Source organism: Sorghum bicolor, chromosome 7 (genome assembly GCF_000003195.3).
Source record: "Sorghum bicolor cultivar BTx623 chromosome 7, Sorghum_bicolor_NCBIv3, whole genome shotgun sequence".
NCBI lineage: Eukaryota > Viridiplantae > Streptophyta > Magnoliopsida > Poales > Poaceae > Sorghum > Sorghum bicolor.
In genome coordinates this window covers 1,290,643-1,318,333 of record NC_012876.2, presented here as the reverse complement: position 1 = coordinate 1,318,333, position 27,691 = coordinate 1,290,643, and the positions used below count along the sequence as shown (strand labels likewise).

General features: G+C 43.7%; 4 protein-coding genes across 5 annotated transcripts; 1 reads left to right on the top strand and 3 right to left on the bottom strand.

The window, feature by feature from the left end:
• LOC8068556 (cytochrome P450 89A9) lies at window positions 3,490-5,989 on the bottom strand. Its single transcript, XM_002443708.2, has 2 exons — window positions 4,771-5,989; window positions 3,490-4,096 (listed from the first exon to the last, which is right to left on the bottom strand). Exons 1-2 carry the CDS (start codon window positions 5,926-5,928, stop codon window positions 3,671-3,673), a joined length of 1,584 nt encoding a protein of 527 aa, XP_002443753.1. The 5' UTR covers window positions 5,929-5,989; the 3' UTR covers window positions 3,490-3,670.
• Window positions 11,118-13,140, bottom strand: LOC8066085. The gene has a single exon (XM_002443707.2). The coding sequence runs from the start codon at window positions 13,112-13,114 to the stop codon at window positions 11,705-11,707; it is 1,410 nt and encodes a 469-aa protein (XP_002443752.2). The 5' UTR covers window positions 13,115-13,140; the 3' UTR covers window positions 11,118-11,704.
• LOC8066084 (E3 ubiquitin-protein ligase CHIP) lies at window positions 14,309-18,759 on the bottom strand. Of its 2 annotated transcripts, XM_002443706.2 has the most exons (8): window positions 18,490-18,759; window positions 17,049-17,116; window positions 16,874-16,937; window positions 15,888-15,959; window positions 15,158-15,291; window positions 14,954-15,083; window positions 14,768-14,878; window positions 14,309-14,681 (listed from the first exon to the last, which is right to left on the bottom strand). In XM_002443706.2, the coding sequence occupies exons 1-8, from the start codon at window positions 18,610-18,612 to the stop codon at window positions 14,556-14,558; spliced, it is 828 nt and encodes a 275-aa protein (XP_002443751.1). In that variant the 5' UTR covers window positions 18,613-18,759; the 3' UTR covers window positions 14,309-14,555. The 2 variants fall into 2 exon arrangements, with proteins under 2 accessions (XP_002443751.1, XP_021320477.1); XM_021464802.1 differs by lacking the exons at window positions 16,874-16,937; window positions 17,049-17,116.
• On the top strand, window positions 19,983-27,374 carry LOC110436958 (squamous cell carcinoma antigen recognized by T-cells 3). The gene is made up of 16 exons (XM_021464798.1): window positions 19,983-20,282; window positions 20,700-20,833; window positions 20,979-21,036; window positions 21,129-21,617; window positions 22,306-22,440; window positions 22,532-22,657; window positions 22,825-22,869; window positions 23,124-23,213; window positions 23,291-23,430; window positions 23,505-23,628; window positions 23,838-23,912; window positions 24,433-24,834; window positions 24,909-25,001; window positions 25,903-26,053; window positions 26,415-26,654; window positions 27,015-27,374. The coding sequence occupies exons 1-15, from the start codon at window positions 20,043-20,045 to the stop codon at window positions 26,639-26,641; spliced, it is 2,529 nt and encodes an 842-aa protein (XP_021320473.1). The 5' UTR covers window positions 19,983-20,042; the 3' UTR covers window positions 26,642-26,654; window positions 27,015-27,374.

The following is a 27,691-nucleotide window of genomic DNA, read 5'->3' as shown; positions in this document are numbered from 1 at the left end:
CATCACCATCTATAGTAATTTTTGGAGCCAGTTTGTTAGAGCTCCACCTTTTTATTCTCTAGTGTGATTCTAGTGGGGGAGTAGGGTAAGGACCAGGTGAGAAGTAATTCCAAAGTGATTTGATATTAGGTACTAAATGGGAAGTGGTGAGGAGCGTGGAGTTTTTTTTAGCTCTACGGATGTAGCGTAAATGGAGAAGTGATAATTGTTAGTTTTCGTCATAACCCTGTTGTGTTTTAGCTTTTAAACATACGTAGGCTTCATCGAACTACTTGAAGACCCTAACTGTGGCATATTTTACCTATAACAATAATGCTACATTCAAAATCCATGAAAAAGAGTTTACAAAAATTTTGCAAAAAAAATCTTGAGTTGGGGATAGACATCTCTCTTCAAAATTTCCATTGTGAAACTCAACTAATGAATGAGATGACCGTGATATTTGTTTTCAAAGATTTTCGGGCGCGGTTATGTTCCCACACCAGCCCTTTTCATATTTCTATCAAGAATAATTATGTGGTGGGATGGTAAGAAAGGCTCGCACGGCCATGGGTTTGACCTGTTTGTTGGCTTAGGTGTAAGAAAATTATCTTTTTGCTGATTTTCTCTGCACCAATTTCTACATGACATGTGTACAGGCTGGTCCGATAAAGTGGCCTCATATTAAAAAAACAACTCCCACTTGAGATTTTTGCTCGCTTATATGATACTTCTACTTGTCTTTGTCTTTTTAGTTACGGTTTTATCTAACCGTGCGCTTGTAAAAATATTTTTGTAGTACTGTGTTTTAATTTCGGTACAAGGAGTAATCAAATTCCACGTATTTTTCTCACTAGTATTTAATGGGTAGATAGGTCTAAATGGAGTTTGATGATGGAAGCAATTTTGTCGACAAACAAAGCATCGAGACATATAAAGGTAATTAATAAGACACTACTATCAGTTAAGTGTCGTGATCACGTGGAGCACGAGATGGGCAATCAAGAAATTTAATATGCATTCGGCAATCTTAGGGCAGTCCCAATGGAGAATTTATGATAGTTTCTATCCCTATTAATTAGCTTGATAATTTAATTTTTTACTGATGTGGCATAAGAATTAATGAAGAGAGAAGATGTAAAACAAGGAAACGGTTTCTAGCCCAAGGAACGACGTCGATCCTCGCCCCGAGGCGCGTAGACGCGACTAAATTTCCGTTGGGAAGAAACGAGTCGTTTCTTCCGGGATCGACTGCGCCGCCGATTTCCTCGCTCCTGCCTCCGCTTCCCTCGCTCCCTCTGCCGCGGCCTCGCCCCGTGGACTACTGCGTCGCGATGCCTTCAACCTCGGTGCCGGCGGCAGTTTCCGTGATGTGGTCTGGTTCACCGACAACGAGGTGTGGCGACGGCAGCAGCTGCTCCTACATCTACGGCTCCTGTGATGGCCTCCTCCTCCTGACGCCGTGGTACCGGGGCTAGTGGCACAACGAAGATGGTGCCGGACTCTAGGAAAAGGGCAGGGGATCGGCCTGCCGTCGGAGAAACGGTGCTGCCGTGCTGCTCGGCCATCTCTACTGGATGCCGCGGTAGAAGATAGAAGTTAACGAGATCTCGGTCTGCAGGTACTGAATCCGTCTGCCGACGATGATGTTCAGCACCTTTGCGTTCAATGAATTGTGGCTTATGTTATTTGTGTCAAAACGCAGAAAAGGGTGATAGTCACCCAAAGCAGAAGCTGCTGCACTATGGCTTGAATCGGCCATCTCAAGATTGCTCTGTACACCTTCAAAGAAAGCCTCATTTGGCATGCATTCTTTGAGAGAGGAGGGCAATGCATGTACATGCTTAGTTGGAATTGTCGATCGATCTGCTAGTTCATGCTTTAGATATTACAATTTACAACCTCGGTGGATGAAGTGAGAGTAAGCTAGCTTTTTCTGCAAGATGTTTGATCTGTACGGTTGCTTGCCACAATTGATCGATTGCTTTATTGTGTTCCATTTAAGTTATCTCTTGTATACAAAATAATATAGAAACTATGGATTGGGAAGGATAGTTTCTATAGTATATTAATTGCTCTATTTCTCTCTTGGAATATGAAACAAGAAACTGCCTATTGGGACTGCCCTTACGAGGCATGCACTCTGTATAATATATAGTAAAAGGAAATCTAGGCATGTTTTTTTTTTAGGAAAAGGAAATCTAGGCATGTAATCTATAACTCTTATAATCCTAAATCCCACTAAGTATTTCTCTAAGCATGCAAGCTATCCACCTAAGCAATGCACTATCATATTGAGTTAAAATCCACTAAGTAAAACCTCAATAACTATTTATCTCAACATGCAATGTGCTACCACATATATACAATTAAAATCCAATAGCACATATGACAACTGTAGTGTCCACGCCAGCAAGACAAATAAGTATAGTCCACATCATCGTACTACACAATCTATTAATCCGCGATTTCCGCAGCAACGCGCGGGGTATGCATCTAGTTAATAAGATGACAAGATACTATGGGACCGGCAACTAGCACTCTTTGGATGGATGTAATTTTTTTTAAAAAAAAGGAAATCTATGGATGCTCTTGAATTTCATTCTGATATATAATTTATTAGATGAATCAAGAAATGTTTATACTACTGAGTATGTATGGCCATCTAAATTGAAATTGTTTACTTGTGCTTCTCTTTAGGCTATCACAAAAATCAGCAATAAGATTATGAAACCACTTTTGATAATTCCGAGTGTGAGAATTTTTTTGATGAATTACATAAGAATGGATATATCAAGATGTTTCATGATTTACCTCCGCTTATTTAGTTATATAGCAGCAAGCTTATTATAGATGTCATAATTCCTTCTCACATGTGACGAACAATTACAATGTTTTTCATCGATAGGTCTAATCGACAATGAATGAGGGATGTTAGTCTATGTGATATGCAAGTTGACAAGACATTTTTCTTTGCCAACAACACTGGCTTGCAGGCTTGCAGAAGGTGTTGAGGTTTGGTCTGAATTGGCCGATAGGACAAAAGGGAAAGAATGTGGTCATTGGTAATCCAAGAGAGTTGAAAGGAAGTGACAAGATGTGGGGCGACAAGTTGTTATTTTGAAAAAAAAAAATCCCCCTGATGGCAGATAGAGACCCTCAAGATCATATTTAAGATCCCTGATCTCAGGAGGGGGTATGCAAAGAGTTTTTCATCTGAGCAAGAGGTAATGATTACTCCTAATTAATGGAATGTGATTGAAGATAAGGCTTCAATAATATTATTATATATTGATCAGGGGATATGCATGGGACCCCAAAGATGGTAAGCCGAAGCGTCCACAGATTTGAGAAAGAGTGTGAGACCCAAGTCAACATTGGACCAGATTTTGTCCAAATATGTCCATCAAAAGGCCATTTCTATGAATGGGACGCTAAAAAAAGATCATATCGCCTCGGAAGCAAGGAGGAATACTGAGCGCGGTAATGGAAATAAAAAAATCTTATTACAAAAAAATAAGGAAAGATTTTATTAAATTTTCAAACACATTACATCGAGTTGATACAAAGTTTTGAAAATAATTCTCATTACAATGCTGTGTTATTTACCTAGAGGGATACTCAAAGTAGTTCCTCCATATAACCGGGCTAGTGAAAATATATCAGTGGACCGACAGGACATTTTGTCCACTTAACGAAATTTTGTGCCTTTCTGTCGGCGAATCACAAGGTGAGCACGCAGTGGACGCTTCATGAAATTGAACATCTCGATGGCAGGATCGGTGTGGAGTTGAATGGTGTGCTCACCGTCTGCTTCCCTCCACTCAAACTCCCTCAGAAGGTTTGCCATGAAGTAGCTGATGTGGAGCAACGAGACGCTTATAGCAGGGCACATCCTCCGGCCGCCACCAAAAGGCATCATCTTCATCTCTGCTGCCATGGACAGCAGCTTTTTCGTGCTTTCTCCACCTCCACATCCATGGAAACGTTCTGGCATGAACTCATCAGGGTCATCCCAAACTGTCTTGTCCCTCGCTAAAGCCTCCAAGGGGAAGACCATCTTGGTGCCCGCAGGAATACGGTGGCCATCATGAACCACTTGGTCTTCTTCCGTCACCTTTTTTGGTTAGAAATTACATATATATACATGAGATTTTGTCATTGGCTAAAAAATAATTTATAATGAAAGGTTACGGAAAATAATAATAACACTCCTAATATATGTAGTTATTTTAATTCCTTCATTATTCTAAATTGTATCATTCGAAACTGTATAGATTTTTTTATTTTAGATATATAACTTTTAATATACACCTAAGACATTGCGTATGTAAATAAATCAGAACGACATATAATTTAGAAGTACTATATATATATATATATATATATATATATATATATATATATATATATATATATATATATATATATATATATATATATATATATATATATATATATATATGAGAACGTATCTAGTGCAAACTCTAATCTGGACCATAGGATGTTGATCCAAGGGGCGCGGAAAGATTGGGTAATTTTGCACTTAACCGCCCGCTTTTAATCACACCTTTACAAATCTCTCCTTCCACCTCTCTCATGCGCCCCCTTGGATCAACATCCTGCGGTCCAGATTAGAGTTTGCATAGTTTGCACAGGAGATGAGTTTGCACTAGATACGTTGCCTATATATATATATATAGCAAAAGTTAAAACGAATTAGTACAATTAATTTGGATTTGTAATGGAAGGATTACTAGCTCCCTATAGTAGTAGTAGTTCTTGGCTTACCTGCCTAAATGCCAACTTGGTGGTGGGATGCAGCCTGAGCGCCTCCAAGATGACAGCGTTGAGGTAGTCGAGCTTCCCAAGAACCTCCTCTCCGACCTCCTCGGCGTCTGCATCCACAGCAGCGTCAACCTCCTTCCTGATGGCCTCCTGCATGTCTGGGCGTTTCATTAGGTTCGCCATGATCCACTGCAGCGACGCGGATACAGATTCAGTGCTGGAACCAAGGAACTCCGAGCAGAGTCCCACTAGTTCACCGTCCTTGAGCCTCCGTTGCTGCTGCCTGTCCTCGCCTCCTACGCTGTTCTGCTTGTCGAGTTCTTCTACCGGGACTTGGAGGTCGATGAGCGTGTGCACATACGTTGGCGGCGTCTCGTCAGCTGAGTCCCGGCGATGTCGGCGGCAGCCGTCAATGAGTGTGAGGTACAGCTCCTCCTGCTTCTGCCGTATCGCAGCCAGCTTGTTCCATCGCTTGCGGTAGATTAGCTTAGACACCGCGAGGAACGGCACGAACACGAACGTGCGCACCGTGGACAAGGACAGGACTAGCTCGGTCTGGACGTCGGCCATGGCGCGGACCACGCCTGCGTCGACGCCGTCGCCGAAGCACATGGTGGAGACGAGGCCAAACACGGCGCTGCGGATGCTCTCCGCGGCGAGCACCACGCCGGCGGCGACCTGCTGCTGCTCGCTGAGGTCCGCCACGAGGCCGCGTAGCGCGTGGCGCCTTGCGGCCGCGTAGCGGTGCAGGTGCGTCGGGTGGAGGACACCCGAGGTGAGGTTGTAGCGGAGGGCGCGCCAGAGCTGGCCGTAGGGTGCCGAGTTGATGTTGTGGTAGCGGCGGCCCGAGAGGACGGCGCTGGGTGCCATAGACGGCGGGCGGTTGGAGAAAGAGCCGCCGCCGGCGGCGGCGGCGGTTGTTGATCTGCTGCCCCGCACGAGCAGGTGATGCGCCGTGGCGAAGTCGGTGACGAAGATAATTGGCTTACGTGCACGTGCTATGGCAGATTTGAGGGTGGCCAGGCGTGCTTTGATCGGCGGCGGCGTTGCACGCCGGACGACGAGCAGGATGGACACCGGCGCCAGAGCCAACAACAATGGGAGCAGCAACTGGAGGACTTGCATGGTTGCTGCCTGCATGCATGGCCTGATCAGCGGCATGCATGCAGCGACCAGATATACATTTGTGTAATGCTGGTATAAACTTGTGAATTTTGAGCTATATATATATTTGGACGCAGGCAGGGTATGATTTTTAGTTCAGCTAGAGCTAGCTGTTATCATCGGCATGATCCATGCATGATGGGACGTAGACGTACGACCTACCAGCAACAAGCCGCCCTACCACTTCAATTATTTTGTGTGTTGTCGTGTCACCACAGCACCATGCACCAATGATTCAGCTAATCAGATCACATATCACCACGAAGTCCTTTCCTTTAGCGTCAGCGTACATATATATAATTCCTCCCGACCAAAAAAAATGCAATATCACTCCATATCTTTATATCATCGCCAAATCTAAATCCGGCATCACTACCGAAAATGGATCTCATAGAGGATAATAGGCAGTGATGGATCGAGCTCGTCTATCACTGTCAGTTCTTGACCATATATATATATATATTACCATCTGGCACTAACACGATGGGCCGGTCTGAGTACAACACTAAAAAGCACGGTCCAGGCACGGCACGGCCCGGTGGTAGTGCCGTGCCTGGGCCGCAACTTCGGTCCGCAGTGCCGGCACGGGCACGGCACAACTAACACTACAGGAAACTGGAATTACCTTGAAGGCCGTAGATTTCCTTGAGGGCCAGAATCAAACCACCAAGGAAAATAGAGCTTCCTTGATGGTGCCAGAGGGTGCCTTCCCACTGGATCCACGCTGTGGAGGGGGACGCCTGTGAGAGAAGGGGGAGAGGGAAGGGCGCCTCGCACTGCTTGCCCCCTGCGTCGTTGCCTTGCTGCTCATCGTGGAGGAGCCTCACACCGCTCGGCCCTACGCCGCCTGGCCCTACGTGGCCCGACCCCGTGCCATGGAGGAGCCTCGCACTGCCCGGCCCTACGTTGTCTGACCCTGCATTGCCAGACCCCCATGCCATGGAGGAGCTCGCGCTTCCCGCCCCGCACCGCTGCTTTGCTGCTCACCGTGGAGTATCCAGTGGGGAGGAGCCTCGCGCGCACCACCGTGTTACTCGCCGTGGAGGGAGAGGTAGGAGCCATGGAGGGGAGGGAGGCCGGAGGAGAGGAGGGAGGCCAAGGGGAGGGGATATTGAGACGGAGAGAGGTGGAGAGGAGGAGGGTGCGGCGCCTCTTGTGCGGCTAAGACAGAGGGAGAGAGGGTAAGGAGTGGGAAACTCTACACTAGTATTTATATGAGCCTAAGAGGAGTGGTAATGGCCACGTTAAGGAAGGCGGGCCTTATAATTGGCCCGCCTCAAAAAATAAGGGTATTTTTTGAGATGTGCCACTTATAAGGTCCGCATCGATTAATAGATTTTAGGAGACGCTCCATAAATCGATTTTGTAAGGTGGTTGCTTGTAACCGCCTCAGAGGAGGGTTTTAAAAGGTCATTGTTAATTTTTTTTAGTAGTGAGTGTTATGATCTGTTGTGCATCTTTTTTCCCAAATTGATTTTCATGGTGGTGGTATAGTTCTGTGGAAGTTTTGTTTACCATGTCAAGCAATAGGACATGCCTTTCAAGTTACAAGTAGTAAAGGAGCTCGTTGTCTGTCAGTGAATTTAACTGCAATTTTAGTATTCAAAGAATGGTGTTATTTGTATGCTGTGGAAGTGTGGATAAACTATGTGATCTATTGTTCACAGTGAATAGTAAAGTATTAACCACTTTTGGATCACAATTTATTGTTGTAGGTGAAAATAAGGCCCTGTTTGGTTCCCCTTGCTAAATTTTAGCTAGCTAAAATTATTTTAGCTACTCTTGGGTGACTAAGGGCCTATTTGGTTCACCTTGCTAAATTTTAGCTAGCTAAAATTATTTTAGCTACTCTTGGATGACTAATAGAACTAAATTATTTTAGCTCCTTTTAGTCAATGTGTTTGGAACTTTAGTTACTGAAGTGACTAAAGTTTAGCTAGGTAAAATTTAGCAAGGGAAACCAAACAGGGCCTAATGGAACTAAACTATTTTAGCTCCTTTTAGTCAATGTGTTTGGAACTTTAACTACTAAAGTGACTAAAGTTTAGTTACCTAAAATTTAGCAAGGGGAACTAAACAGTATGTACACCGGTTTTTATGAGATATAAGCAAAGGCAGAACACTCCACAACACACTGGCCTGAGATGCTTAAGCTAAAGGATTGGCCACCATCTAATTTGTTTGATCAGAGATTGCCTCGACACAGGCCGAGTTTATTAGTGCGTTGTCGTTTCCTCGGTACTCTGATCCTAGATATGGTCCGCTAAATCTTGCTGTCAAGCTTCCCCATGGGGCCCATAAGCCAGATCTTGGGCCAAACATTTGCATACCTATGGATTTCCCCAAGAGTTAGGCAGAGGTGACTCTGTGACCAAGCTTCACTGTGACATGTCTGATGTGGTTTGTGTTGCGTTGTTAATGGTATTTTTTTTTCTTCAGTTTATAGCATTTGTGGATGTCTTGTACCTTCAAAGTATATTAGAACTTATGCAAAGCTATTGTCTTTATTACTGATGAGTAACCTACATCTTGCATTCTTGCTTTCTTTATGTCTCATTGCTTTTATTTCTCGAACACGCTTTATATTGCTTTCTCTGATCTGATCCTCAAGCTGTATCTGTATACACTGACAATTGATAGTTCTTTATTTCTTATTTAGCAGTTGATTGGGTTTCATTAGTTTGTCACGGCAGTAATTAATTGTGACACTTGTCTGTTTTACCAGGTAAATGTTTTGATGTACACAGAAGAAGTGTCCTACGAGGAACATGAGCTTTGTGACGTCGAGAAGCCCCGAGCTCCATCTTTTTTGCTGTTATGTTAATGATGCAGGTGTTTCACCCAATTCATGACCAGGCTTTCTACTTAACTGACGAGCATAAGAGAAAGCTCAAGGTAGAATATGGTTAGTGAACTCGTTTGTGTGACGTATTCAGACCTCACAAATGCAGTGTCTGTCTGGTGCTATTACGCATTTTTCCCTATGTGGTGGCATGCTCCTTTCAGGTGTCGAACCTTGAACGTTCGAGCAGAAGCTTGGTGAAGCTGTTTTCATTCCTGCTGGATGTCCTCACCAAGTCAGGAATTTGAAGGTGTGACATACTGAGTACTGACACAACGCAGACTGCTCTAATGTTTATTTTAATATAGCAACAAGTAGAAACCATTTCCATTGTGCAGTCATGCATGCAGGTTGCAATGGGTTTTGTTTCCCCTGAAAGTGTTGGCGAGTGTATTAAACTGAGTAACTAACTGGAGAGTTTCGGCGACTTCCATCTCATAACCAGGCGAAAATGGATAAAATGTAGGTTGGCGTGGCATATTTTGAACGAACTGGTTATTTGATTTGATGACTAACCAGGAGGCAAATCTGGTGCCTTTAGATTAAGAAGATTGCCCTTTATGCTCTAAAGGAAGTGATAGATTTCTTGGATCCTTCTTGCTCTGAAGGGTAAGCAATAGTAGGCCAGCTTTAGATGTTCAATCTTGAAGGTCTAGAAGTGTATGAAAACAGAGAAATTTCGGAGGATTTTGGTCAGTGGTCACTGATAGTTGTATGATTGATTGATCTGGTCAAGTATAGTGGGGTGATCATATTCTGCCATGGATAGATTGATCGAGATCAAGTATGCATCCGTAGTCAGTCACCTCCAATTCTGGGCTTCTGGAGCAGCGCAGAGATGTACCACTCGTCCATGTGGATGCCCCTGTCGAGCTTCCTGCCGGCGTTCCACCGGAGCTTGTTGATTGATCGGTGAATTTAACTGCAATTTTAGTATTCAAAGAATGGTGTTATTTGTATGCTGTGGAAGTGTGGATAAACTATGTGATCTATTGTTCACAGCGAATAGTATTGTTGCAGGTGAAAATAAGTGTACACCAGTTTTTTATGAGATATAAGCAAAGGCAGAACACTCCACAACACAGTGGCCTGAGATGCTTAAGCTAAAGGATTGGCCACCATCTAATTTGTTTAATCAGAGATTGCCTCGACACAGTGCCGAGTTTATTAGTGCGTTGCCGTTTCCTCAGTACTCTGATCCTCGATATGGTCCGCTAAATCTTGCTGTCAAGCTTCCCCATGGGGCCTAGAAGCCAGATCTTGGGCCAAACATTTGCATACCTTATGGATTTCCCCAAGAGTTAGGCAGAGGTGACTCTGTGACCAAGCTTCACTGTGACATGTCTGATGTGGTTTGTGTTGTGTTGTTACTGGTATTTCTTTTTTTTCAGTTTATAGCATTTGTGGATGTCTTGTACCTTCAAAGTAGATTAGAACTTATGCAAAGCTATTGTCTTCATTACTGATGAGTAACCTGCATCTTGCATTCTTGCTTTCTTTATGTCTCATTGCTTTTATTTCTCGAACACGCTTTATATTGCTTTCTCTGATCTGATCCTCAAGCTGTATCTGTATACACTACTAACAAATGATAGTTCTTTATTTCTTATTTAGCAGTTGATTGGGTTTCATTAGTTTGTCACGGCAGTAAATAATTGTGACACTTGTCTGTTTTACCAGGTAAATGTTTTGATGCGCACAGAAGAAGTGTCCTACGAGGAACATGAGCTTTGTGAGATCGAGAAGACCAGAAAGAAAATGAAAGAACAAGATCTTCGGGAACTTTACGGTGTTTTAGAAGCAGACACTGAACATAACCTATCACAATCTTCTACTGAATCCAGCAATATAGCTTCTGAGGAAACATCAAATACCTTGTGTAATCCTCTGATGCATAAGAGAACAAGTGGTGCCTTATGGGATATTTTCCGAAGAGAGGATTCTGATAAATTACAAGATTATCTTAGGAAACATGGCTCAGAGTTTCGGCATATCTACTGTAATCCTGTGAAGCAGGTATATGTTTCCCCCGTGCACATTTTTAGAAATGTATTTCTGTTATTTTTCCTATTGTGACCAGCCATTATGTTAATGATGCAGGTGTTTCACCCAATTCATGACCAGGGCTTTCTACTAAACCGACGAGCATAAGAGAAAGCTCAAGGAAGAATATGGTTAGTGAACTCGTTTGTGTGACGTATTCAGACCTCACAAATGCAGTGTCTGTCTAGTGCTATTACGCATTTGTGAAGCTCCTTTCAGACCTCACAAACGTCCAAGCTTCTGGCATGCTCCTTTCAGGTGTCGAACGAAGCTTGGTGAAGCTGTTTTATTTCCTGCTGGATGTCCTCACTAAGTCAAGAATTTGAAGGTGTGACATACTGAGTACTGACACAACGTAGACTGCTCTAATGTTTATTTTTAATATAGCTACAAGTTGAAACCATTTCCATTGTGCAGTCATGCATGCAGGTCGCAATGGGTTTTGTTTCCCCTGAAAATGTTGGCGAGTGTATTAAACTGAGTAACTAACTGGAGAGTTTCGGCGACTTCCATCTCATCATGAGGCGAAAATGGATAAACTGTAGGTTGGCATGACATGTTTTGAATGAACTGGTTATTTGATTTGATGACTAACCAGGAGACAAATCTGGTGCCCTTAGATTAAGAAGATTGCCCTTTATGCTCTGATGAAGGAAGTGATAGATTTCTTGGATCCTTCTTGCTCTGAAGGGTAAGCAATAGTAGGCCAGCTTTAAATGTTCAATCTTGAAGGTCTAGAAGTGTATGAAAACAGAGAAATTTCGGGGTATTTTGGTCAGTGGTCACTGATAGTTGTATGATTGATTGATCAGGTCAAGTACGGTGGGGTGATCATTCTGCCATGGATAGACTGATCGAGATCAAGTATGCATCCGTAGTCAGTCACCTTCACCTCCTGGGCTTCTGGAGCAGCGCAGAGATGTACCACTCGTCCATTTGGATTCCCCTGTCGAGCTTCCTGCCGGCGTTCCACCGGAGCTTGTTGAACCCGATCCGGTCGAACATGGGCAGGTACGTGGCGTCGAGCTGCGTGCCGAGGCAGAAGAAGTGGTCCAGCCAGAACACGCCGCCGGGGCGCAGCACCCGGTAGACGTCGAAGAGCGCCGACTCGAGCATGGCGTCGGGGATCCAGCTGCTGAGCACGTGCATGGAGTGCACCAGGTCCAGCGTGCCGTCGGAGAAGGGCAGCCGGCTCGCCACGCTGAGGTGCATCGGCACCAGCCCGCGCGACGCGATGAAGCTGTTGAACGGCCCGTCGAAGTTCATGGACGTGGTCACCACGGTGACGCCGCGCTCCCGCATCCGCGCCGCGAACGTCCCGGACCCGCCGCCGATGTCCACCCCGATCCGCACGCTGCCTCTCGGCAGCAAACCCAGCACGCCGTCGATGGTGTAGTCGAGCGAGTTCCGCTCGTCGTCGGCGTCGTCGTCCTTCTCGCCCTTGCGGCGGCGCACCCAGCGGTGCTTCTCCCGGCCGCGGAGGTCGAAGCAGTCCTTGCAGTCGTAGCTGCCCTTGGCCTTGCCGCGGTTCACGAGGCAGCCGTAGGTCTTGCACGTGTACGCGTCCCACACGATGCTGGTGTCCGGCGGGATCGCCCACAGGCTCGCCGGCAGCGGCGTCGGCTCCACGTACCCTGCCGGGGTGCGCGGCCGGCACCGCCGCCGCGGCAACGGCTCGCACCCTTTGAGCATCAGCCGCTGCGCCGACGCCTCGTCGGAGGGGCACTCCCCGCCGACCGTGTAGTTCATGTACCGCTCCAGCTCGTCACGGTACCGGTGGCACGCCTGCCCCAGCGCCGGGAACATCACCTCGTCGCCGCCCCCGCCCCCGCCGGCGCCTCCGATCATCAGGCGCCTGTGCGGGAGCTTGTGCGGTCCGACCGCCAGCTTCAGCTCGTCGCCGAGGTGCTGGTCCCGCTGCTGCCACAGCCCGCCGGCCGCCGCCTCCCGCTGCTCCTCCCGCGCCGCCTCCATGTCGTGCTTGGCGGCCTTGCCGCCGAGGATGGCCTCCAGGACCTTGTTGGCCGCGGTGAGGCGGCCCGACAGGTCCACCACCTCGGCGTGGCTGGCGGCCATCGCCAGCCCGGTCACGTTGAGCTCGCGGAGCAGCTTCGCCGAGGGCCAGGCGTGGACTACGGCCGGGTAGTGCCGCCTGACGTGCGCGTGGAGCGCCGTGCCGGCCCCGGAGAAGATGAGGATGGAGGCCGCGTTGGTGAGGACGAGGAGCAGGAGCATGGTCCTCGACTTCCTCGTCTGCTCTCTGGGCTTCTTGTCATTGTCGTAGTCCATGCTCCCCATGGTGCAGCAGGAGAGCCGCTCCAGTTCTTGCACGTACGCAGTGACAGTGACATTGTCAGCCATGGTGGTAGTGTTTATAGGCCTGGCGTGGTTTGGTAAGTCATCCTACTCCTCCATAGGTGAGGGTGACTGGGTGAGGTCTTGTTTAGTTCGTGAAAACTTTTGGCTTGAACTACTGTAGTATATTTCGTTTGTATTTGATAATTTTTATTCAATAATTGATGATTAACTAGATTTATAAAGATTCATCTTATAAATTATAGACAAATTATGCAATTAGTTTTTATTTTCGTCTATATTTAATGCTCCATACACACGTCCAAAGATTCGATGTGACGGAAAATTTTAAAATTTTTTGGAAACTAAACCAGGCGTGAGGTGACGATCGGGAAGGAGCAACTGAGCTGAGCTGTTGCTTGAGGAGTGAACAAAGTAGAGATGTGCCCTCAACTTGTCAGGTTTCTTATCTGGAGTTGGAGGATTTCAGAGGCTGCTGACTGGCTGAGAGCTTGCATCGGTTCATGGTCATGTCACCCCAGCCTGCAGCCCTGCACTGCAGTACAATTTACCACTTGCAATATGCAGTGGCACCTTGCCATTTTGGCACGCCTAGCTCGCTAATCACGGCCATCCACTGTATATATTCTGTTTGTGTGATGGGAGATCACGAATGAGACGAGAGGCTTTGCAAGATGCCATGCCACGATGGCTTTGCGCCTTTGCGTCCCCGTGAAAAGATCCCGCATGTGTGCATTCCACAGTCTTCTCCATGGGTGCTTTGACAGCAAGGCACCGTACGATACGAGCCAGCTGCTGCTGTTTTTCCGGCTCACAGCCACACACACACACACTAAAAAAAGGTCTAGCAGATTCAGAACTGAAGATGCAGTCAGGAACTCAGGGTCATGCATTTGTTCTGTCCTTGTTGCAGCCACCTGTGGAGCTCTAAAGGAGACACACTTGCAGAGCTCGTGTAACAGTTTTTGCTTCCGAATGAGATTGCTTGGGAACCTCAACTAAAAGAGGCACCTTTTAGTAAATGACTCTCATAAACTTCACCCATCACGGTTCATATATAATAAAAAAGCATGGCATGATTGTGATGGGATGAGCTTGAATCGCCATTTCCCCACCCTCTTGGCTCTTATTAGTGGGCATGCCGTTCTACACCAGATAAATCCTATATCATTCTGCTGACTCCCTTAAAGCAAACAGCAGTCTGGAATTCAGGCACTCAACTTCACTTCCTTTGGTGTACTGTTTACAATTAATAGCATCTCATATGTACAGACCGATCAATAACCGGAGAAGGTGAATCTGTACACGGCCATCCCAGATTACAATCCGCCACCAACAGTAAACAAAAATTCCCACCGTCAAATCCGACAGTAGCCAAAAACCTGTATCGCTAATCTTACCTCCAACTCAGTATGTAAAGCAATCATCTGATCTTGTAAGCCCAACCATGCTCGCTCAAAAATGCATGTACAGCTTCCTTGATGGCAAGATTCGGAACCAGCTGGTGTGGTTCGAGTGCCTCACGGGTCACCGGGTCAAACTTCCCCACCTATGTATGAATTACGAGGTTCATAAATTTGATATGTCAAAACACAAGTGCTTTTGCAAGAAACTGTCAGTGCTTGTGTCAGTTACCGTTTGAAGGTGGTCAAGAAGTACAGCCCTCTCATAAGTAACCCCGCTTGGGGTGATCACTGGGTCTCTGAAGATATCAAGTGTAATTTTGCAGCAGAGATGGTCAGGAACCTGCAAGTAAGATAGGCTGAGTGGTTAGACCAGACAAAACGGCCACAGTAAATATTGTGTGAGGCAGTGTAGTACTTCTGCTGGAGTATCAGCTTTTGCAGCCTTCATGAAAACTTCGTCGAGCTCATTTAGCTGTTCTACTGGCACACCTGCAGCTGGGTTATCAAGGCTGTTGTAACACCTTATGGCTTCGTAACATGCTACCCTGGAAAACACGGAACAAATACATTAGGGTACTACAGTTTAACCCTGTCCGGAAAAGAGAAATTCGTCACGCACTTTAGCTTTTGCAGTTGAGAAGTTCGCTCTCTTGATAAGCTCTCCCATTCAATGTATTTTGCTTTAGAAAGCTCCTGCCATATCTCTTCGACCATGTAGCTTGCAGGATGTGCACCCCTTCCAAGCTCCAAGGACTAGTTTTAAAAAGTTTTGTTCATCATTAAAAATGGAATAAAGAGAAACTGAATTCTAATTTCTAACTCTGTCCAAAGAGACAACTGCACTAAAGGTGGCACTGGCACTAGAAATTATAACTTCCCTGCTTTTTGTACATGCTGCCTAATTGTCATTTCAACCATTCGTAATTCAGACTCAGGTCAGAACTGTTGTCCTTACCAGATGGGAAAAAAAACAATAACAGTGTATCTGGATGATAAAATTTTGTTAAAAGCAGTGTTCTATGCTCTTTTACCAATCCTGTATCGGGACAGCTAACATTGTATTGTCCGTGACAAGATGGAGCAGGAGCAAAGACCAGCTTGAGGCCTCTATTTATACACAGAAGTTCCATACTAGGACCATAGGAATAAGTTGGATCGTGAGCCCACCATGAGAACTATTTATACACAGGCATGAAGCAAGTAACTGTGGAGCTCAGCTTGATAAAAGTTTGGAAGAGGGCAACTATTGATGGTTGGTAAAAGTGTTCAAAACTGATTAGGAGTTAAAACAGCAAACTAGCAAAGTAATACAAGCACACAGACACGTGCTTGCAAAAGAGGGGGGGTACCTTCTCCAGTGATTTTATTCCTTCTGACAATCTTTGGCTGTTGACAAGAGCTAGCCCGAGCATGTAATGCGCCTGCCAATAAAATAAGCAAGTTATCATCTTAAGACGAGATTAGGAGTATTAACATTGTTGGATAGGATAAATGTGATGTGTTGCTCATCCAGGAAAGGAAAAAAAAAAGAACAACAATGCTGAAATGCAGTGCCCCCTCAATTTCAATAGTGAATCAAGTCCAATTCAAAATGATTAAAGCCAGAGAGTTAAGATGGATTGAAGTTTGCAAACAAGTAACAAACAGATTCTGTGGCATTTGGTTTGATTTGAGTTATATGTTCCGCCACTTGACTCCATAATATTGCATCCCAAGATGTACTTATAAACATATATTAGTAAACCCTGTACATGTATGAAGCATATCTTACCGAATAAGTCAAAGAATCTTGGAATAAACCCTCTGAATACATCATCAGGTCATCACTAGATGTTATTATGCTAAGTCGTACAATCAAGTTAGCAGACAGCCATACAGAATCTTAACAAGAATCTGAACAGTTCCAGAAATAGTTTCATTTTGGCTCTAAAGTAGATATTCTTAGTAATCACTTGCAGGAGTGTGCTCACGAGTGAATGTGAATAGATCATAAAAAATGCAATACAAATGGAAAATTCATGGATGATATGTCTACAAGTTTTCACTTCATCCTACTTCTTGAAAAGAAACTGGTTCCTGCAATACGAAATGAAGCATAACTCAACAAGCATGTGGATAATGCGCAAGAGGTGTGATACTGGTATACTGACTATATTACATGTTTGGTCAATGAAAAATTTTGATCGGAATGAAATTCCTTTCCTTATGAGAAAACAAGGTATATAGAATGCACATAGTGCTTTCTCGATAATTTGGTATATTCCCATAGTCAGATGGGAACAAAAATGCATAGAGGAATTAATTTGATTAAAGACAAGTCAAGGCACCCACTCACCTTAACAGACTGGCTGTCAAGCTGGATAGCCGTTCTGCAATCTTTCTCAACTTTAGACCACTCACTGGCCATTTAGATAGGAACATAATACGAAGCAAACACTCAGTGACTCAGGTTGTGCACCAAGTTGATCAATAATACAAAACAATATAAGGGGACTATCAATTTTACATACTTGCGCTTCCTATAGCAAAGTGCTCGGTTGGTCCAGTATACTGCAACATTTGGGCAGAGAGTTATGGCCTGTCAACCAAAATAGGCACTGAAGTTAGCAAGGGATGTGCAAGATATACAGGGTTTCAACTACAGATGACATCAGTTTTACTAACATTTAGATGGCGTTTGGTTTAGAAACTGTAACGCAAACGCTAATGTAATCGAAAAAGGCAGGTAACTTAAATAAAGTAACAAATTCCTTCATTTGTTTGTTTCCCACATGGTAACGGAAATGGGATGGGGCTGACACATGGCATCGCCTGCCATCTTGAGTGGGGTCTACATCCAGAAAGATGCGGAATGAATAAGACTTGCAGCCAGTAACAAGTCTGTGCACGCCTCGTCCGACATGTGGAGCAGAGAAAAAAACGCACAGCAGTAACGATTCGCGCTCTCCTAGCAGGGGTAACACGTTTCCACAGTGTGGTATCTGATTACGGCGTGACTTAATTACAGTTGGACTAAAACAAACAGAATCGCACGTTATCTGTTACCAGTGTAACCGGATGACGTTACAAATAACAGCACCTTAGTGTTCATTGGTTCAACTATGTATGTGCATTAACGGACATCAGTTTCTTGGAAATGCCAGACAAAGCGGCTACCTAGGTAACTGGAGGTAGGCTATAACCCTAGCTGACTGGCTAAAACCAACTCATCCAATGTCACGTTCCTTAATCTAGAATCAATTTTCAATAAGTCTGTGGTTTGCAAGGATAGGAATTTTAGAAGCCTGTGATGTTTGTACACCCTGGCAAAAGATTGGAAAAAATATCTATCAACTCTCCATTCAATTTTGTACCTCTCCCAGTAACTGCTCTTAATCCATTTCCCTGCCTAGCATTAAGTGTCTAGCAAACTGCAAAGGACAGCACATTAGCATTGCCTAGCCCCACCCCCACATAGCTTAAAAGGTAAAATTCTCTGCAACCTGCATTGTTGCACAGCAACACTCAACTAGATAGCGAACATCTCTGTATTAACTAATCGAACCACCTAACCAGTGCCCAAAAAATAAGCCTGCCAACAGGTAACCGTCTTCAATCCTCAAGTATTTTCTTCACCACAAGAGGCAAAACATATCACGTGACCCATTCTGAACAGCTATGCCAACACCACAAACCAATTCACCAAGCCATGGTTACTACTCAGCAGTATTCAGGAAGCAATCTCGGATAATTCAGCATAGATTCAGACAATTTATCAGCGGGACGCACCAGACGCGCTGCCGCGCTCAGCAGAATGCTGCACACCACACTTGTAACTCACTCCACAACGCATCGATTGAACAGGGGAAACAGAAAGGACGCCTGTATATAACTGGTATTTGAAACGGCAAGCGCGCAGCACGCGAATCAGGCCGCCGGGAGCGGGGGAGTCCGTCAGGCAGGCAGGCTTACCCCGGTGTAGGCGTCGATGGCGGCGCTGAGGCGTTCCTTCCTGAAGAAGGCGTTGCCCTCCTGCTTAAGCAGGTCCGCCTGCCGCTGCGACTCGGCCCCGCCGTCCGGCGCCGCCGGCGCCATATCCGGCGGCTCGCCTCGTGCTCCGGGGAGGATGAGGATGGGAAGGGGTGCGCGAGGAGGAGGCGGCGGGATTTGCTCGTGTGAAACCGTGGCGTGAGCCTGGAGGCTTCCCTTCCGGTGGCCGCGGTGGAATAGAATTGCAAGGGGAAGGGAAGAAGAAGAACAATTGGGTGTGGACCCACGGGAGGGTTCCCCAGGGACACGGGGATTTTGGGATTTTACAGTGAGGTCCCTGTATTTGACTATGCAGGGGCTTGGATGCAAATACGGATACTTGTTTAGATATGGGTATATATAGTAACGGTTGAAGGTCTCCATCGCAAAAATCAGATGAATGTGCTTGTCTACAAAACAAGTACTTTTCGTTTGAACAAAAAACTTCTCAAATTCCAAACGTCTAGTCTATCTAGAATCTACTTAGAACATATGAATTTCCACGCGAAACTCACGTAGAGGGTGAATGATTAGAGGATGCCACAAACAAAGTAGATAATGTTATTGTTGTTTGTTGGACGATTGAAATGTTATCACTCTTTGTTATGTTCAACAGTTGCAACCAAGTATATATTGAAAATACACCACAAGGTTTTTGAAATAGTCATCCGTCGCACAGTAATTTACCAAGTTGTCACAACCAGAAAGGTTTAAAGGTTTCTTTTGATTGCACTAGTTCTTATTCATGTGTTATTTTTCTTGTAAGATTCGCTGATAGCTATCATCTCACAATACAAACATTAAAAACAAAAAATCAATGATACTGTGTATGATTTACACGAGCAATTCTAATAGTGAAGCCTATTTGATTTCTAAACTTGTTATCGACTCGAGGAAAAAACTAAACTATAATAAGTCCAACTTTAAAAATGAGCAAAATCCCCTCTTAACCATTATGAAGCGAATTTGTTTTGGTTAACATGGCATGTGAACCCCCACATGTTATCATCTTTTACCTATTTTGGCATGTGAACCCCACATGTTATCATTTTTTTACCTATATTTGGAACCCATATATTATCATTTTTACCTATTTATTTTTATTAAATATTTAAGCTCCTTAATGATCTAAATGAAAAAATAAGAAAACTTTATATTTCGAAACGATGTTTGACGTGCTTTTGGCTAACATGATTTGTAGACCCTATAAAATGTGTTGTTTTAGCTATGTCATCGATTATATTGAATTTTTTAGCTCCTAATAAATAATCTGAAATGAAAAAAATAAGAAAGCTTTATATATCGTTGAGTGCTCTGAGATAATTCATAAAAAAATTGATGCGATTATAATCAAATGGATAAAGGTTCTTTCTGAAAAGAAATCAATTCGTGAACCGCCCTTGTCCGGAAAATTCTAGAATCGGGGAAAACGATTCGACCTACACCTGAGATTGCACAGTTGCGCTCACTGGCACACGGGCACGCATCAGAGAGACATGACGACGGAAGAGGAGCTGCCGGAGGCGGCCGAGGCGGCGCCCGAGCCCGCGCCAGCAGGTGCAGGAGGCGGGGACGACGCGGAGATGCCCGATGCCGCCGCGCCGTCGGGCTCCGACTCGGACTCGTCGGACTCCGACTCCGACGACGAGGGGGCCGCCGCCGCCGACGAGCTCCGCATCCAGGCCCTAGAGAAAACCCTCCAGGAGCAGCCGCTCGACTACGAGACCCACGTGCAGGTATCCTTCGCCCTCCCTCCCTCCTGCGCTCTCCCCCTATCCGGCTGCCATGGCGCGCTAGGGTTTTTGAGTGGGTTTAGCCACTAGTGTTGGTTGGGGCATTTGCTGGTAGCTTCACTAGGGTTGGAGTTATTGCGTGCTCTTACGCATTGGATCCTACTTGTTAGTCTAATTGGGGACATTAGGATGTTGATTTTGGTGCGGGGGAGCTCCGTTTCAGACATGCAGTGTGGGAATCTTATCACTGGATTATCAGCCTAGTCGTGAGTAACTGGAATGCTTCCATATGCTAGTAGCTGTTATTTGCTTGCCTTGCATGGAGATGGAGTGGTCATTGTTAAAGTGTTAATTGAGATATGATAAGCTTATCATACTGTTAGCTTGCTGTTGGTGAGTGTTTTGTGGTTGTTGTTGCAGTATATCCAGTGCCTGAGGAAGTCAGGCAACATTGAGAAGCTTCGTGCGGCAAGGGAGGAGATGAACAAGTACTTTCCTCTCACCCCAAAGATGTGGCAGGAGTGGGCTAAGGACGAGATCTCATTGAGCTCGAGGTTTGTGATCGTTTTCTACGTCTACTCCTTCATGAAGTACCTCTATCATGTGCAGTCTGTGCATAAAACACTGCTCTTCAATCTTGTGGGAAGATAAGTTTCATTCTGTGGTTTTCTTTTTTCTGTCTTGTTTTTGTTGTCACAGTGAAGAATCTTTTGGTGACATTGAAAAGCTCTACGAGCGTGGGGTGCAAGAATACCTGGTATGTTCGATTGCTATTGTGATATCGTATTTAAAGCATTGGGCATGTGGGTTGTCGAGTGCTAACTTACTGTGGTGGTTCTGACATTGCAGTCCATCAAGTTATGGCGGGATTACCTTGATTATGTTGAAGAGCATGATCAGTCGGTGTCTCAATGTACACCTTCTGGCCTCTCCAAGATGAGAAATTTGTTTGAAAGTGCTATTACTGCAGGGGGGCTGCATATTACTGAGGGTAGCAAACTATGGGCAGCTTATAGAGAATATGAGATGGCCATTTTGATCACCATTGCTGATGCCAATGATGAGGAGAGGGAAAAGCAAGTTCAGCGTATACGCACGCTATTCCACCGCCAGTTATCTGTTCCTTTGGCTGATATGGAATCAACACTTGCTGAGTATAAGAGCTGGGAGGCCGAGCAAGGGAATGCAAATGATCCAGGTGCAGATTTTGATGGTGTCCCCTCAAATGTCGTATCTGCTTACAAAAAGGCCAATGATATGTACAATGAAAGGAAGCAATACGAGGATCAACTAAGCAATGCAGGCACATCTGAAGCTGACAAACTGCAGGAATTTGTGGTATGCTGAACATAATTTATGATCTGTCATTGCTTAACTTAAACCTTGTTTACAGCTCATGGTGCTACTTTTTACTTGATAATTGAGATGCACACCTATTAGCGTGTCATTTTGTTGGATATTTTTTAAATCAGGTTTGTCTGAGACTCTGAGCAGTTCTCCTGTCTTAAATTTGTGGTGAAAAGTTACATCTGTGCTGAAAAACTTGTTTTCTTTGAATTTTCTTTTTTTTACCTAATTTCTATTTTTTGGCTTGTTTCACTTTGCAGACTTACAATTTCATTTGATGATCTTGCTGGAAAAACATTTAATTCGTCAGTTCTGTCATTTGAAATTTAGTTTCTTTATTCCAGTTGTTTATGCTTTGATAAATATTTTTGAGGAAAATTTTATTTGGAAACCAGAAGGAATCAATCTGCCCCTTGTACTGTGAATAACACAGTATGAGTTGTTAGGTTCTTTGGGTTCTTGCCCCACTTTCTTGTGCTTAATATAATGATACACAGCTCTCCTGCGCGTTTGAGAGAAAAAGTTATTAGGTTCCTTGCCACCTTACAGTCTTCCCAAGCTTAAGTTTCATATGGTGCTTACTTTTTTTTCAAGTGCTATTTCATCAAATTCATTGTCATTTACTTTTCCAATTCTTGTTATTAGTAAACTCAATGTTGTTTTTTTGTGGGTGAAACAGAAATACATCAAATTTGAGGAGTCTTCTGGTGATCCTGCTCGTGTTCAAGTCCTGTATGAGCGAGCTGTTTCAGAGCTTCCTGTTTCAAGTGATATATGGATGGGATATACAAGTTACCTGGATAGAACCCTGAAGGTCCTTTTAAAAATTTCTTTGGCAATAAATGTAGATGCAGTCATCATGATATTTTTCTCTTTATAGTATCAAGAGATGCTCTTTTGTGTAGGTGCCTTCTGTACTCAGAAGTGTTTATTACAGAGCCACAAGAAATTGTACATGGGTTGGTGAGCTATGGGTCCATTATTTGTTGTCTTTGGAGCGTATCCGTGCTTCTGAAGAAGAGCTGCAGCATGTAAGTTCTATATAACAACACTGTATATCATGAATGTCTAATGTGTTCACTGCATTTCTTTTGTTGTATTTGCTCTTTTTGTAGTTTTAGAAGATTGTTGTTTGTCTTCATCTGTTTCTTTTATTTATAATTGGGAGCTAAATGTATGTGCTTGTACATGCTTTTAGGTATTTGAACGGGCAATACAATGTTCCTTTTCAACCATACAAGAGGTGAGCAGGAACTTGCAGGGTTTATTTTTGTTCTAGTCTTCTAGAGTGCTGTAGGTGTTTGCGTGTGTGTGAGTGTTGGGGATTTCTTCTTAAAATGATATACAGCTCTCCTGCATGTTTGAGAAAAAAAAACTTTCTACATAAAAGCAGATAACTCATCAAGAATTTATTCCCTCCAACGTCTGTTGCTTGTTAACTGTTCTGGTGGGAAGTGGTTCTCATTTATCTTTATTTGGATGTCTGAACAATTGCAGTATCTCAATATTTATCTTACTCGAGTTCATGGTTTAAGACGAAGGATTTCTGATGGGTTGGATTTTCAACTGATTAGGCAGACATTAACGGTACATTATTTCTATCACCTCATTATTTACACATTTTCTTAGTTCTTCCTATAATTAATAATGAGATATAAACTCAGGATGCTGCAGAATTTCTCTCACCTCAACTGGGTATCAACGAGTTACTGCGCTTATATGCTTATTGGGCCAAACTAGAGCATAGTCTTGGCAAAGATCTTTCTGCAGCTCGTGGAGTTTGGGAAAACGCAATCAAGAAAAGGTTTTGTTTTTACTCTGCAAATTTTTCTGTTGTTCTTTTACCAGAAATCCTTAAATCAGCTATTATTCTTCCAGTGGGTCTGTTTTTGAAGTTTGGGTGCAGTACATTTCAATGGAGATAGAAATGGGCCATGTACATGAGGCGAGATCCCTTTATAAGCGTTGTTATAGCAAAAGATTTGCTGGTTCTGGATCAGAGGTAATCTCTTCTCAAACAAATATGAGAATATCTGAATATGTATGGTTACTTGCATCCTGAGTTCCTGTGTTATGTAGCTACTGATGTACTCCTGCTGCTGCCTATGAACCATACTCTTAAATAGTAGCTTAAGTATTGATGTTTCGACATGACGATTCTCATTAATACTGATGATTTAATTTCCAACGCTCTTATCTGAAACTTGCTAGGAGATATGTCACTCATGGATAAGATTTGAAGAGGAGAATGGCACCTTGGATGATTATGACCTTGCTGTTAAGAAGGTATTCTTCTGTTTCGTTTGTTCACTTGGCTTTTCTGATTGCAAACTGGAATTTTTTTTCTTGTGAAACCTAAAGTTAAACTGGCTTGATGTGCCCTGCATGATCCTTCAGCATGTGAGTGAATGTTTCTTCAGTTTGTCATCTATACATGAATCACTTGTTTTGGCGCACTTGATAAAAAGGAGCAATACATAAGATCTGGCATGCCAATTATTGATTAATAACCATAGGAACATAATTTTGTGAAGATTCCTGGTTCCTTCTGCATAAAGTTTGATTAATCATGAAAACTTTGACATCATTCAGATTTTCATGTGATTAAATCCTATGTGCAATCATCAGCTGTTGGCCCCTTGGGTTTGTTATTGAATCTTGCAGGCGTTAAAGTTAAAGTTCTAGCCATGATAATTTGATGTCTGTTCAACTGTTTAAAGTGTTCCTAACTGAACTCTGTACATTTGATGGTAGCATGGGTTATCAACTTATCGTCCTCCGCCTTATTATCCTTCTATCTGACCAGGTTACCCCTCGGCTAAAGGAGCTTATGACGTTCAAGTCTCAAGAGGAGGCTAAAGTTGAGGCATACCCTAACCCCAATGATAATTCTAATGCAAATGATTCCTCTCAGAAAAGAAAACCAAGTAAAATGGCCAATAAACAGCAGCCCCCTGCTAAGAAAAGAAAAGAGAATCCACCAAAAAGCACCATGCCATCAGATGACCAAGGATCAAATTTACAAAGTGGGCACAGTGGTGCTGTTACTGCTGTAGAGGTTGGAGAGGCCAGCAGGGAGAAGGTCGTGGCATCTATGGAGATGAAAGTGGACGGTGACAGCCAAACAGGGAAATCAAGTTCAAATGAACCAAAGCCATCCTTCTATAATGACAAGTGTACAGTTTTTGTGTCAAATATTGACTTGAAGGTATGTCATTTTCTGTTTCTTAGATGCACTTGGCTCCTAAAATTCAATAAATTAACTCACTCCTCTCTCTATAGGCAAATGAAGATGATCTCAGACGATTCTTCTCTGACATTGGTGGTGCCACAGCAATAAGATTGCTGAGGGACAGATTCACAAAAAAATCAAGGGTATATGTTACAGTTTTATTCTTCTTTTTTTCCTTTTTGCCTCTAGTGTCCCATAGTGTAATATGATTTGCTTGCTTGTCGGAACCCGTACACTGCATCTTTGCAGGTTTCAGTATAAAATAAGGCACTAGTTGATTATTCTTGCTCCAGGATTAGTTCACTGGATGCTCTGGTAGTTTGTATTTCTAATGCTGACACTACAATATTAGGTTGAAGAGCACATAGCGTATCAAAATACCGCAGATTATGTATCTTACCCTGCCTAGTCTGCCTGAAAGACGCAGCTTTCATCCTGCTCCAGCTTTTGTGATTCTCCACTGCTCCAACTTCCAGCCTGCCCAGGGACCTACATTACCAGCTGAGGACCGACCCAAGCAGCACCCCTAGTCTGCCAATGATGGGTAAAGACATGGGGCTGTTGCTTGCTGTGAAACCCACTATGCTCTTTTAATTCCTACTAGATCCGAATTGCAAAGTCTGGTTTCCAATAATTGTTCATGGAAACTGATTCTAGTGGACTTCTATGTTTTCACCATTTTGTTGTTGTATTTCCCAAATGTGCGCGACTATATTTTTCTTCAAATAGTGAAAGGGCCTCTAGCTGAGTTGGTTAGTTGGCTCTAGTAGCACTCAGCTCCTCGGTTCGATTACCTGTGGGAGCGAATTTCAGGTCGGGGTTAAAAAATCCCCCTCGTTTTTTCTTCAAATGGTCCTTGTGAAGTTGTGAACAACACATAAGTGCCACGTCGTTGGTGCTACCACTATCTCCATGTTTTCTGTTTATGGTCATGGGTATTGCTTTTAAGTGCAGAAAATCTAAGGCATCGTGTTTTAAGGGTGTTACTAAAGAATTTGAATTGCAGTTTTTGTTGATTTGTCTTCTCTTATTGTTTTTATACAGGGGTTGGCCTATGTGGATTTTTCAGACAACAAGCATCTTGAGGCAGCTGTTAAGAAAAACAAGCAGAAGTTGCTTGGAAAGAAAGTTAGTATTGCACGATCAGATCCAAGCAAGGGTAAGAAGAGCCGCGAAGCAGGTCAAGCAAGCCAGGGTATGTTCTTTGCCAGTGGAAGACATTCAGTGTCTCACATTTTTTATATTTTCAAAATTGCATGAATAGATCAACCTAAAGCAAACAATTACTTGTAAACAAAAAGGATTAAGAACTCTAGAAGTGCTATATTGTCCCTGGAGAGTGAAGATTGGTGCCAGCTCATTAACAGATGGAACACCTGACCTTTTACTCTTTTGCACTAAAAGTAGTAGGTAAAATATTGGATGGAAACCACCAGTTAGGCTCCATAAGCTATATGCGGAAGTTTTGAAAATCTCAAAAATAGTAGTTAGCCACAGAAATTTGAAAATTGAGAATAAACACTTATCCAAATTTTGTAACATATTCCTTTCTCCAGATAATTTACCTCAGAGTGGCGGTGATGATGCAAAAGCAACAGGATCCAGTGGACCAGACAATGAAGTACCTAAGGGTGATGCAAAAACCACGGGGAAGAATACCCGTTTTGCACCACGAGCTGTGGTTAAAACTCTTGGGTGGACCAACAAGGATGAGAAGAAACCAGATGTCACAGGGGAGTTGAAGTCAAATGAGGAGTTCCGAAATCTGTTACTGAAGAAGTGATATCAATAAGCAGGTTAGTTTGGTATCTCTACAGATCATGTTCATCTAATGCTGCAATTATTGCCTCATGCTTGTCAAACAATTCTCCCTCACCATTTCACGATACAGTTGATTAAATTGCTTGTGTGACTTTTTTCCCAGTTACTTTTCACACATCGCTGTTAAATATGTTTGGGTAGTTAGTCTACTTTTTGCCATAAAAGGGCATATAACAGGAGATCCTGCCAATCTGTTTTATTTCTTCTTCAGCTGTAAATTTCAAGAATCTGACACATGCACACAACCATGCTATACTATGTTTCAAATATATACTACTGTATACCCCATATATTTCTTGGACCTTCAACTCAATTGCTACTCGCATTGTGTGCAGGTGCGTGAATCTCCATGCCCGATCCAGCTTTAATTTGCCAAGACTTCTGGTGGCTTCATCTCTGTTAGAAATTTAGAAAGATGGACCTGTAGTAGCATCTAAAATCGTTCTGTCTTAACCCGATGTAGCAATGGATATTTCTTTCTGCCGGAGAGATTATATAAGCCATGTCGAATTGCAGGGTGGTGAAATATGACGTCGTCCGAGAAAAAACCTGCCCATGTAAAAAAGAAAACATCGACCTTATACTATATACTGAGTTTTTCAATCGTACGCAGTGCTGGTGAAACATCACAGCATCTCGAAAATGTGTAATCTACTCTACGTGGATTGATTGGAGATGCTGAAATTTTGATTGTACGTTGGACCTTGCAACTGCATTTGGTACCTGATATCTGATAGGCTAACATCTTTTCAGAGCGGCAGCCCAACTACACCTTGGCTACACGTTTTAAATAGTGATGGTTGAACTCAAATCATATGGTCGCTGAAGAGGGGATTTTGAACTTTTTGAGCGGTCAGGGACTTAAAAACAGAAACTTCGTAGTGGGCTATAGAGAAATTTGTACGGGTTTTCAGGGGAAAGAAAAACTTAACCACTATTGAGAGATTTCAGCGGGTTTTCAGAACCACTGAAACCATGTCTACTGAGATTTTTGTGGTTTTCATTAAAACCA

What these genes read in the sequence shown, in the direction of transcription:
- LOC8068556 (XM_002443708.2), bottom strand. Translation starts at nt 5,928, where the DNA reads ATGCCGCTGATCAGGCCATGCATGCAGGCAGCAACCATGCAAGTCCTC. An exon ending in CCAAGTTGGCATTTAGGCAG is followed by an intron (nt 4,097 to 4,770) that starts GTAAGCCAAGAA and finishes TAACCAAAAAAG; the next exon opens with GTGACGGAAGAAGACCAAGT.
- LOC8066085 (XM_002443707.2), bottom strand. Translation starts at nt 13,114, where the DNA reads ATGGGGAGCATGGACTACGACAATGACAAGAAGCCCAGAGAGCAGACG.
- LOC8066084 (XM_002443706.2), bottom strand. Translation starts at nt 18,612, where the DNA reads ATGGCGCCGGCGGCGCCGGACGGCGGGGCCGAGTCGCAGCGGCAGGCG. An exon ending in GAATAAAATCACTGGAGAAG is followed by an intron (nt 15,292 to 15,887) that starts GTACCCCCCCTC and finishes TTTTAAAACTAG; the next exon opens with TCCTTGGAGCTTGGAAGGGG. An exon ending in TTCTTGACCACCTTCAAACG is followed by an intron (nt 14,682 to 14,767) that starts GTAACTGACACA and finishes ATTCATACATAG; the next exon opens with GTGGGGAAGTTTGACCCGGT.
- LOC110436958 (XM_021464798.1), top strand. Translation starts at nt 20,043, where the DNA reads ATGACGACGGAAGAGGAGCTGCCGGAGGCGGCCGAGGCGGCGCCCGAG. An exon ending in GTGGGGTGCAAGAATACCTG is followed by an intron (nt 21,037 to 21,128) that starts GTATGTTCGATT and finishes CTGACATTGCAG; the next exon opens with TCCATCAAGTTATGGCGGGA. An exon ending in TTGCTGGTTCTGGATCAGAG is followed by an intron (nt 23,629 to 23,837) that starts GTAATCTCTTCT and finishes GAAACTTGCTAG; the next exon opens with GAGATATGTCACTCATGGAT.